Here is a 12,914-nt window from a genome sequence, read left to right on the forward strand (position 1 = left end):
CACACCATGAGAAGGACACATGGAGGATGACACACACCATGAGAAGGACACATGGAGGATGACACACACCATGAGAAGGACACATGGAGGATGTCACACCTTGAGAAGGACACATGGAGGATGTCACACCCTGAGAAGGACACATGGAGGATGTCACACACCCTGAGAAGGACACATGGAGGATGTCACACACCATGAGAAGGACACATGGAGGATGTCACACCCTGAGAAGGACACATGGAGGATGCCACACACCCTGAGAAGGACACATGGAGGATGTCACACACCCTGAGAAGGACACATGGAGGACGACACACACCCTGAGAAGGACACATGGAGGATGACACACACCCTGAAAAGGACACATGGAGGATGTCACACCCTGAGAAGGACACATGGAGGATGACACACCCTGAGAAGGACACATGGAGGATGTCACACACACTGAGAAGGACACATGGAGGATGACACACCCTGAGAAGGACACATGGAGGATGTCACACCCTGAGAAGGACACATGGAGGATGTCACACACACTGAGAAGGACACATGGAGGATGTCACACACACTGAGAAGGACACATGGAGGATGTCACACTATGAGAAGGACACATGGAGGATGACACACACCCTGAGAAGGACACATGGAGGATGCCACACACCCTGAGAAGGACACATGGAGGATGACACACCTTGAGAAGGACACATGGAGGATGTCACACACCCTGAGAAGGACACATGGAGGATGTCACACACCCTGAGAAGGACACATGGAGGATGACACACCCTGAGAAGGACACATGGAGGATGTCACACACCTGAGAAGGACACATGGAGGATGTCACACCCTGAGAAGGACACATGGAGGATGTCACACACCCTGAGAAGGACACATGGAGGATGACACACCCTGAGAAGGACACATGGAGGATGTCACACACCTGAGAAGGACACATGGAGGATGTCACACCCTGAGAAGGACACATGGAGGATGTCACACACCCTGAGAAGGACACATGGAGGATGTCACACACCCTGAGAAGGACACATGGAGGATGTCACACACCCTGAGAAGGACACATGGAGGATGTCACACACCCTGAGAAGGACACATGGAGGATGACACACCCTGAGAAGGACACATGGAGGATGTCACACACCTGAGAAGGACACATGGAGGATGTCACACCCTGAGAAGGACACATGGAGGATGTCACACACCCTGAGAAGGACACATGGAGGATGTCACACACCCTGAGAAGGACACATACAGTAATTGCCAGAGAAGAGCCACCTACCAGAAGCTTAGACGGACTCTCCTGTACAGTTAGAGACAATCCGAGAGAGGACTTTATATCATCATCAGAGGAACCTGTAATACAGAATATATATGGAGGATGACACACCCTGGTGACATCACCGCCCATCATATATAAGATATATTATACAGGAGTGACATCACTGCCCTCCAGATATAAGATATATTATACAGGAGTGACATCACCGCCCATCATATATAAGATATATTATACAGGAGTGACATCACCGCTCTCCAGATATAAGATATATTATACAGGAGTGACATCACCGCCCTCCAGATATAAGATATATTATACAGGAGTGACATCACTGCCCTCCAGATATAAGATATATTATACAGGAATGACATCACCGCCCTCCAGATATAAGATATATTATACAGGAATGACATCACTGCCCTCCAGATATAAGATATATTATACAGGAGTGACATCACTGCTCTCCAGATATAAGATATATTATACAGGAGTGACATCACTGCTCTGTAATATACAATGTATCGGATGGGTTAATATCATTTGATATAAAGGTGAATACAATGTTACCGGGGATGGGCATGGGGTTGCAGGTGGCCTTCTGCGGGTCGCAGCGATATAACCGTCCCGTCTTATTCTCGGATTCTCGGTGGAGCGGAGCGCTGACTATCACCCTGCAATGACACGGCACACCTCTGGTGATAACCTTCGGGGTTATTAAGGTCACATGATTATATTATTACACTATACAGAGATATTTGATCTAAGTCCATGGAAACCTGTCCCTCCCCCGATCCATACACACATAGATCGGGTACAAATTTCTTGACTGTGAGCCCACGATGACTTGGGGAGATCACACAAACTCCATGCAGACACTGACTACAGGACCCCAGCGCTGTAAGTCCCCAGTGGGGTTTGTTTATACAAATAGTGACAGTGAATGCTTTGTGATCATCTGCACTGCAGATTATTCCCCCCCTAAAGAGGACCCGTCACCCTCTCACCCGTCACTCATCTGCACCACCTGATGGCCAAAGCTGGGATCCTCATTCTGGAATATGATTGGACGCGTCGTGTCCACAAAGAAGGCGCTGGCGGAGGAGAGCGCTGTGATAATGATAAAATAGAAGAGCAATGAGGAACAGGCAAACCTGGAGACATTACATCCACATTATATCCACCCCAAATCTTCTACATTCTACAAGACCCTCCACCCCACTTCTCCATTGATGGGAGGATGGAAGAGATGGAAGATGCTGGAGGAGATAGGAGGCAATGGAAGAGATTGGAGATGATGGAAGAAATGGGAGGAGATAGATAAGATAGGAGGTGATGGAGGAGATGAGAGGTGACGGAGGAGACAGGACAAGATGGAAAAGGTGGAAATTGATGGAGGAAAGGGGAGGTGATGGAAGAGATTGGGGGTGAATGAAGAGGTTGGAGGTTATTGAAGAGATGGGAGGTGATGGAAAATATAGTAGGGGATGGAAGAGATTGGAGGTGATGGAGGAAAGGGGAGGTGATGGAGAAGAAGAGAGATGATGGAGGAAAGGGAAGAGATTGTAGATGATGGAGAAAATGAGAGGTGATAGAAGAGATGGGAGGAGATGGAAGAGATGGAAGAGATTGGAGGAGATGGAAGGGATTGGAGGAGATGGAAGAGATGGGAGGAGATGGAAGAGATTGGAGGAGATGGAAGAGATTGGAGGAGATGGAAGAGATTGGAGGAGATGGAAGGGATTGGAGGAGATGGAAGGGATTGGAGGAGATGGAAGAGATTGAAGGAGATGGAAGAGATTGGAAAAGATGGAAGAGATTGTAGATGATGGAGAAGATGAGAGGTGATAGACGAGTTTGGAGGAGATGGAAGAGATTGAAGGAGATGGAAGAAATTGAAAGCGATGGAAGAGATTGAAGGAGATGGAAGAGATTGGAAAAGATGGAAGAGATTGTAGATGATGGAGAAGATGAGAGGTGATAGATGAGATTGGAGGAGATGGAAGAGATTGAAGGAGATGGAAGAGGTTGAAGGAGATGGAAGAGATTGAAGGAGATGGAAAAGTTTTGAGGAAATTGAAGAGATTGGAGGAAATTGAAGAGATTGGAGGAAATTGAAGAGATTGGAGGAAATTGAAGAGATTGGAGGAAATTGAAGAGATTGGAGGAAATTGAAGAGATTGGAGGAGATGGAAGAGATTGTAGGAGATGGAGGGAGATGGAAGAGATTGTAGGTGATGGAGAAGATAAGAGGTGGTGGAGGAGATGGGAGAAGATGGAAGATATTCTAGATGATGGAAGAGAGTGGAGGTGATGGAACAGATGGAATGTTATGGAAGACATTGGAGGTGTTGGTGGAAACTGGAGGCGAGACCTGCGAGAATATAGAGAGGCTATGCTCAGTCTTGCAGGGGTCTCAGAGCTTAAACCTGATCTGAACTATTTGCTAAGGAAGGAACAGCATCTGGAAAGGGCATATAGAATACTGCTAGAACACCTTCAGCAGCATGCCAGAGAATCGGCAGTGGAAACTCTAGAGATTGCCGTCTCCAAAGCTGAAGTGCTGACAACAGGGCAGAGCTCTGCTAACCTCTGCCCAGCACAAACAGCAGCTTCAGCATCCCTGAGAGAAGGCAGTTTGCCTTTCTCCTACAATACTGACAAAGACATGGGATTTTCTGCCAGCAGTATTTGTGGAGTTACCAGAAACTTCTGCAGCTGAAGCGCTTACAACTGGACAGAGGGTCCAAGACCTCTGCCCCACACCTGTGGCGGTTCCGGAGGCTGAGGGAGAGAAAGAGATGGTCACTTCCCAGCAGCAGAGTAAGATCCAAGGGTAGAAGGGAGAGGAGGGGTTCGTCCTCCCTTCCCAACAGTTGGCCAGGGTGGAGGAAGCGATCATTCCTCCACAGCAAAGATCCATGCACCTGGGAAACAGTACCAGAGACATGTCGTCCCAGCAGCCAGGTGAAAGTAAGGGAGATGGAGCAGCCAGCTCCCCTTCCCAGCAGCAGATGGCACCCCAGAATGATGCCACCAACCCAGCAGGAGATCTGGCATCAGGGCCAGACATCACTGAGCTCTGCCCAGTACCAGTAACCTCTTCTTCATTCTACGGACAGGAGATGGTGAATCTCTATCCCAGACACCAGTTATAGAGATTGGGGATTTGATAGACTGTTCTGCTGAGGAAGAAGATCCTGGTGAGCCTCCAGCAGAAGAGCTGGTAACAGAGCTAAACTTCACTGAGCTTTGCCCAGCACCAACAGCAGCATCTGTGGAGTTACAAGAGACTCCTCGAGCTGAAGTGCTGGCCATTGGACAGAGGGTCCAAGACCTCTGCCCCCCACCTGCAGCAGTTCCAGGGGCCCATGGTAAGAAGGCAACAGTCACTCCACAACAGTTAGCCGGAGTGGATGATGTGGGGTCCTCAGCTGAAGTGCTAACAGGGCAGAATGCTACTGGCCTCTACACGCAACTGCAGCTTGAGCTGATATCGGTGGATGGGATTGCGGTCTCCACTCACAGCAACCCAGCAGAAGAGCTGACAACAGGGCAGAGTGCTGCTGGCCTCTTCCCTCAACTAACAGAAGAGAGAGTTCCTGTGGTAGTGGATGGGACTTTGGTCTCCACTGAGACAACCCCAAAAATTGGTGCGGCACTGAGACAGGAGGATGTCAGCCATGCTTTGCAAGCACTGGGGGATTTTCACCTACCAAAAGTGGATGGGACTTCAGTCTCCACTTGTATACCCCAGGGATGCTGGGACAAGGGTTTGTCACAGTGATAAAAGAGAGTTTGGAGGTAATGAAGGCGAATGCAGATGATGAAGATGAGAGATGGTGGAAGATATGGGAGGTGAGGGAAGAGATGGGAGGTAATGGAAGAGATGGGAGGTGATGAAGGAAATGGAAGACGATGGAAAAGATTGGAGGTGATGACAGAGATGGGAGGTGATGGGGGAAATGGGAGGTGACGGAAGAGATTGAAAGTTATGGAGGAGATGGGAGGTCTTGGATGGACTGGAGAAGATTTAACACTTTGGAGGTGATAAAAGAGATTGGGGGTGTATGAGGAGTGGGAAGTAATGGAGGAGAGGTGATGGAAGACATTAGAGGTGATGGAAGAGATTGGAGAAGTTGAAAGACATGTGAAGCAATGGAAGAGACGGTAGAAGAATAAGGTAATTGGAGGTGATGGAAGAGATTGGAGGAGATGGAAAAGATGGGAAGGGATGGAAGAGATTGTAGGTGATGGAGAAGATGAAAGGTGGTGTAAGAGATGGGAGGTGATGGAAGAAATTCTAGGTGATGGAAGAGAGTGGAGGTGATGGAACAGATGGAATGTGATGGAAGATATTGGAGGTGATGGAGGAGATTGGAGTTGATGGAAGAGATTGAAGGTGATGAAAGAACGTTTGGAGATGATGAAGGAGACTAGAGGTGATGAAGATGATATATGATGGAAGAGATGGGAGGTAATGGAAGAGATGAGAGATTATGGAAGAGATAGAAGGTGATGGAACAGATGGGAGATAATCAAAGAGATGAGAGATGATGGCAGAGATGGGAGGTGATGAAGGAGATGGGAGGTGATGGAAGAGATTGGAAATTATGGAGGAGATGAGAGGTCTTGGAAAGATTGCAGAAGATGAAACACTTTGAATGGAATGAAAAAGATTGAGGGTGAGAGAGGCAATGAGAAGTAATGGAGGAGATGGAAGGTGATGGAAGACATTTGAGGCGATGGATGAAACGGGAGAAGATGAAGGACATTGGAGGAGATAGAAGAGATTAGAGGAGATAAGACTTGATGGAAGAGATTAGAGGAGATGAAGGAAACTGAAAGTTTTTATTGCAGTGATGGAAGGTTGTGGTTTATGTTTTTACTTCCTGTTATTATTTCTAGTATCTGGATGTACATTATTATTTGTTTTTTATTAAGTCTCTTCTATAACTTCCATATTAACGCTTTACTAAAAAAAAGATAAAAGCTGTCTGGGCAGTTGATAGACATTAATAATTCACTCTTTATCCTGACTAGGCAGTTGATAATCCCACCACCCCTTCCTCCTCATCAATCATCATCATAATACATAACACCCCATAACCCCACCACCCCTTCCTCCTCATCAATCATCATCATAATACATAACACCCCATAACCCCACCACCTCTTCCTCCTCATCATTCATCACCATAATACATAACACCCCATAACCCCACCACCCCTTCCTCCTCATCAATCATCATCATAATACATAACACCCCATAACCCCACCACCTCTTCCTCCTCATCATTCATCACCATAATACATAACACCCCATAACCCCACCACCCCTTCCTCCTCATCAATCATCACCATAATACATAACACCCCATAATCCCACCACCCCTTCCTCCTCATCAATCATCACCATAATACATAACACCCCATAATCCCACCACCCCTTCCTCCTCATCATTCATCACCATAATACATAACACCCCATAACCCCACCACCCCTTCCTCCTCATCATTCATCACCATAATACATAACACCCCATAACCCCACCACCCCTTCCTCCTCATCATTCATCACCATAATACATAACACCCCATAACCCCACCATCCCTTCCTCCTCATCAATCATCACCATAATACATAACACCACCACCCCTTCCTCCTCATCAATCATCACCATAATGCATAACACCCCATAATCCCACCACCCCTTCCTCCTCATCATTCATCATCATAATGCATAACACCCCATAATCCCACCACCCCTTCCTCCTCATCAATCATCACCATAATACATAACACCCCATAACACCACCACCCCTTCCTCCTCATCAATCATCACCATAATACATAACACCCCATAACACCACCACCCCTTCCTCCTCATCAATCATCACCATAATACATAACACCCCATAATCCCACCACCCCTTCCTCCTCATCAATCATCACCATAATACATAACACCCCATAACCCCACCACCCCTTCCTCCTCATCAATCATCACCATAATACATAACACCCCATAACCCCACCACCCCTTCCTCCTCATCAATCATCACCATAATACATAACACCCCATAACCCCACCACCCCTTCCTCCTCATCATTCATCATCATAATACATAACACCCCATAACCCCACCACCCCTTCCTCCTCATCAATCATCACAACAATACATAACACCCCTTAATCCCACCACCCCTTCCTCCTCATCATTCATCATCATAATACATAACACCCCATAATCCCACCACCCCTTCCTCCTCATCATTCATCATCATAATACATAACCCCACCATAACCCCACCACCCCTTCCTCCTCATCATTCATCATCATAATACATAACCCCCCATAACCCCACCACCCCTTCCTCCTCATCATTCATCATCATAATACATAACCCTCCATAACCCCACCACCCCTTCCTCCTCATCAATCATCACCATAATACATAACACCCCATAACCCCACCACCCCTTCCTCTTCATCATTCATCATCATAATACATAACACCCCATAATCCCACCACCCCTTCCTCCTCATCATTCATCATCATAATACATAACACCCCATAATCCCACCACCCCTTCCTCCTCAATCATCATCACCATAATACATAACACCCCATAATCCCACCACCCCTTCCTCCTCATCAATCATCATCACCATAATACATAACACCCCATAATCCCACCACCCCTTCCTCCTCATCAATCATCATCACCATAATACATAACACCCCATAACCCCACCACCCCTTCCTCCTCATCAATCATCATCACCATAATACATAACACCCCATAACCCCACCACCCCTTCCTCCTCAATCATCATCACCATAATACATAACACCCCATAACCCCACCACCCCTTCCTCCTCATCAATCATCACCATAATACATAACACCCCATAACCCCACCACCCCTTCCTCCTCATCATTCATCACCATAATACATAACACCCCATAACCCCACCACCCCTTCCTCCTCATCATTCATCATCATAATACATAACACCCCATAACCCCACCACCCCTTCCTCCTCATCAATCATCATCATAATACATAACACCCCATAACCCCACCACTCCTTCCTCCTCATCATTCATCACCATAATACATAACACCCCATAACCCCACCACCCCTTCCTCCTCATCATTCATCATCATCATAATACATAACCCCCCATAACCCCACCACCCCTTCCTCCTCATCATTCATCACCATAATACATAACACCCCATAACCCCACCACCCCTTCCTCCTCATCATTCATCACCATAATACATAACACCCCATAACCCCACCACCCCTTCCTCCTCATCATTCATCACCATAATACATAACACCCCATAACCCCACCACCCCTTCCTCCTCATCAATCATCACCATAATACATAACACCCCATAACCCCACCACCCCTTCCTCCTCATCAATCATCACCATAATACATAACACCCCATAACCCCACCACCCCTTCCTCCTCATCATTCATCACCATAATACATAACACCCCATAACCCCACCACCCCTTCCTCCTCAATCATCATCACCATAATACATAACACCCCATAACCCCACCACCCCTTCCTCCTCATCAATCATCATCATAATACATAACACCCCATAACCCCACCACCCCTTCCTCCTCATCATTCATCACCATAATACATAACACCACCACCCCTTCCTCCTCATCAATCATCACCATAATACATAACACCCCATAACCCCACCACCCCTTCCTCCTCATCAATCATCACCATAATACATAACCCTCCATAACCCCACCACCCCTTCCTCCTCATCAATCATCACCATAATACATAACACCCCATAACCCCACCACCCCTTCCTCCTCATCATTCATCATCATAATACATAACACCCCATAACCCCACCACCCCTTCCTCCTCATCAATCATCACCATAATACATAACACCCCATAACCCCACCACTCCTTCCTCCTCATCATTCATCACCATAATACATAACACCCCATAACCCCACCACCTCTTCCTCCTCATCAATCATCACCATAATACATAACACCCCATAACCCCACCACCCCTTCCTCCTCATCATTCATCATCATAATACATAACACCCCATAACCCCACCACCCCTTCCTCCTCATCAATCATCACCATAATACATAACACCCCATAACCCCACCACCCCTTCCTCCTCATCATTCATCACCATAATACATAACACCCCATAACCCCACCACCCCTTCCTCCTCATCATTCATCATCATAATACATAACACCCCATAACCCCACCACCCCTTCCTCCTCATCAATCATCATCATAATACATAACACCCCATAACCCCACCACCCCTTCCTCCTCATCAATCATCACCATAATACATAACACCCCATAACCCCACCACCCCTTCCTCCTCATCAATCATCACCACAATACATAACACCCCATAACCCCACCACCCCTTCCTCCTCATCAATCATCACAACAATACATAACACCCCATAACCCCACCACCCCTTCCTCCTCATCAATCATCATCATAATACATAACACCCCATAACCCCACCACCCCTTCCTCCTCATCATTCATCACCATAATACATAACACCCCATAACCCCACCACCCCTTCCTCCTCATCAATCATCACCATAATACATAACACCCCATAACCCCACCACCCCTTCCTCCTCATCATTCATCACCATAATACATAACACCCCATAACCCCACCACCCCTTCCTCCTCATCATTCATCATCATAATACATAACACCCCATAACCCCACCACCCCTTCCTCCTCATCAATCATCACCACAATACATAACACCCCATAATCCCACCACCCCTTCCTCCTCATCATTCATCACCATAATACATAACACCCCATAACCCCACCACCCCTTCCTCCTCATCATTCATCATCATAATACATAACACCCCATAACCCCACCACCCCTTCCTCCTCATCAATCATCACCACAATACATAACACCCCATAACCCCACCACCCCTTCCTCCTCATCATTCATCACCATAATACATAACACCCCATAACCCCACCACCCCTTCCTCCTCATCATTCATCACCATAATACATAACACCCCATAACCCCACCACCCCTTCCTCCTCATCATTCATCATCATAATACATAACACCCCATAACCCCACCACCCCTTCCTCCTCATCATTCATCACCATAATACATAACACCCCATAACCCCACCACCCCTTCCTCCTCATCAATCATCATCATAATACATAACACCACCACCCCTTCCTCCTCATCAATCATCACCATAATACATAACACCCCATAACCCCACCACCCCTTCCTCCTCATCAATCATCTCCATAATACATAACACCCCATAACCCCACCACCCCTTCCTCCTCATCAATCATCACCATAATACATAACACCCCATAATCCCACCACCCCTTCCTCCTCATCATTCATCACCATAATACATAACACCCCATAACCCCACCACCCCTTCCTCCTCATCATTCATCATCATAATACATAACCCTCCATAACCCCACCACCCCTTCCTCCTCATCATTCATCATCATAATACATAACACCCCATAACCCCACCACCCCTTCCTCCTCATCAATCATCATCACCATAATACCTAACACCCCATAACCCCACCACCCCTTCCTCCTCATCAATCATCTCCATAATACATAACACCCCATAACCCCACCACCCCTTCCTCCTCATCAATCATCACCATAATACATAACACCCCATAATCCCACCACCCCTTCCTCCTCATCATTCATCACCATAATACATAACACCCCATAACCCCACCACTCCTTCCTCCTCATCATTCATCATCATAATACATAACACCCGAGTTCAATGAGCTTGAAATGACCACCCAGAAGGCATACTAATATTTACACCAAACCCTTTCCATACAATCCTCATCTCCAAGTCTCCATGTTAGAAGAGGATGGTAGACCCTGACCCAGAGCAACCAACTGCCTCTCATTCACCTCTTCTGACCCCACAGACCCCCGTCCTGGGATCTTCACTGTAACAGAGGTCTGAAGACCCTCAGCTGCTGTCACTTACCTTGGTAGAGCAGCACCCAGTGCAGGAACCTCCCCATCCCAGTCCACACAGCTCTGCAGAGCGTCAGAGTGAGCGATAGTCTGCACCCAGTGCTCGTCCTATAGGGTCTCTTTCACAATTCAGAGTAGGCGTGTAGCAAAGACTGCAACCTGGACAACTTCTGCAAAATGTCCAACTGAGTGCAATACAGAGCCAGCTGTATCCCCACCGCAATCTGCACCACAGATTTCCGTTATCTCTGTCCTGCGGCTTTACCCGCTGACTTCTATAGGAATAAATAGAGTCGGGGGAATAAATAGAGTCAGGGGAACTCCAAGTGTACATGTTTTGTTTATTAAAATTCTTACAAATTCAAAGCCTAAAAAAAATCATAATCACATATATACAAGGAAATAAAAGATATATACACTTTATTAGGTACACCCGTTCAATCGCTCGGTAACACAAATTGCTAATCAGCCAATCACACGGCAGCAACTTAATGCATTTGGGCATCTAGATGTGGTGAAGGCGACTTGCTGAAGTTCAAACCGAGCATCAGAATGGGGAAGAAAGGAGGTTGAAGTGACTTTGAACGTGGCATGGTGGTTGGTGGTTGGTGGCAGACGGGTCGGTCTCAGTATTTCTGGGATCTTCACACACAACCATCTCTCGGGATTACAGAGAATATTGGGAAAAAGAGAAAATATCCAGTGAGCGGCAGTTTTGTGGAGGAAAATGCCTTGTTGAGGTCAGAGGTCAGAGGAGAGTGCCCATGACATCACAGTCTCTCCTGCTGGTTCTACAGCCATCTCAGACTGCACACTCCCAGTCCACTCCGACATGCCTCCCCAGCTCTCCCGACTGTGCCCGTCACTCACCGACACCTGGTGGATCCCTCCTGGCAGTACCTTCCACTGTCCAACCTGCTCCTGCTCAGAACACCCCTGTGGTTTGTACCAGGGTCCCTTCCACTCCCGAACTCCAGGCCCAAGGTCACCCCCCCCCCCCCAGCCTGGGGGGTACCTCAAAGGCCCTGACAGCTAGTACTCCATCTCCCAGTTCTTCCACCCGACAACTCCTCCCCAGCTGGGCTGACCCTGGGTATTTAGGAAGGTCTGCCCCCTGCCAATCCAGGTTGGGGATTGGTCATGGCTCCTTAGAACACCCCCAGACAGCTCCACCTTTCTTTCCCTTCACTCTTCTAGAATCCTCTAGAAGCCAGAGGGAGGTAACCAAGGGATGATGCTCTCCGTGAGTCACCAGCCTACTCTGAGCCACTCCCAGCCCACACAGATCAAAACAAACAGGCCTAGGCCTGTCCAAATGTACCTGTATTACAAAAAAAAAATCTCACCTCTAGCACCTATCTAGGTAGAGGGTGCTGTATTTCATTTTGGCGTGGGGTTCCCTTTAAAATCCATAGCAGACCCAGAGTGCCCGGTATGGATTAGGGGGGGAACCCCACGCTGTTTTGCGTAAAAATGTTTATCTGCACTTTACATTCTGCTGACAGCGAGGGGAATCCTGCGGACAGCAGATG

The 12,914-nt window shown here is 47.4% G+C and overlaps 1 protein-coding gene across 1 annotated transcript in view; it reads right to left on the minus strand.

Annotated features, from left to right (window-relative positions):
• Positions 1-11,548, minus strand: part of LOC141148135 (integrin alpha-M-like) — a gene marked incomplete at its 3' end in the record, with an annotated part of 61,122 nt that extends 49,574 nt beyond the window's left edge. The window contains 4 exon segments of the mRNA XM_073635318.1: positions 1,298-1,371; positions 1,865-1,968; positions 2,302-2,404; positions 11,393-11,548. Coding sequence (XP_073491419.1) covers positions 1,298-1,371; positions 1,865-1,968; positions 2,302-2,404; positions 11,393-11,429 — 318 coding nt within the window.
• Positions 11,549-12,914: the final 1,366 nt, after the last annotated feature.

The sequence above is a fragment of the Aquarana catesbeiana genome, linkage group LG06 (assembly GCF_042186555.1).
Source record: "Aquarana catesbeiana isolate 2022-GZ linkage group LG06, ASM4218655v1, whole genome shotgun sequence".
Classification (NCBI taxonomy): Eukaryota; Metazoa; Chordata; class Amphibia; order Anura; family Ranidae; genus Aquarana; species Aquarana catesbeiana.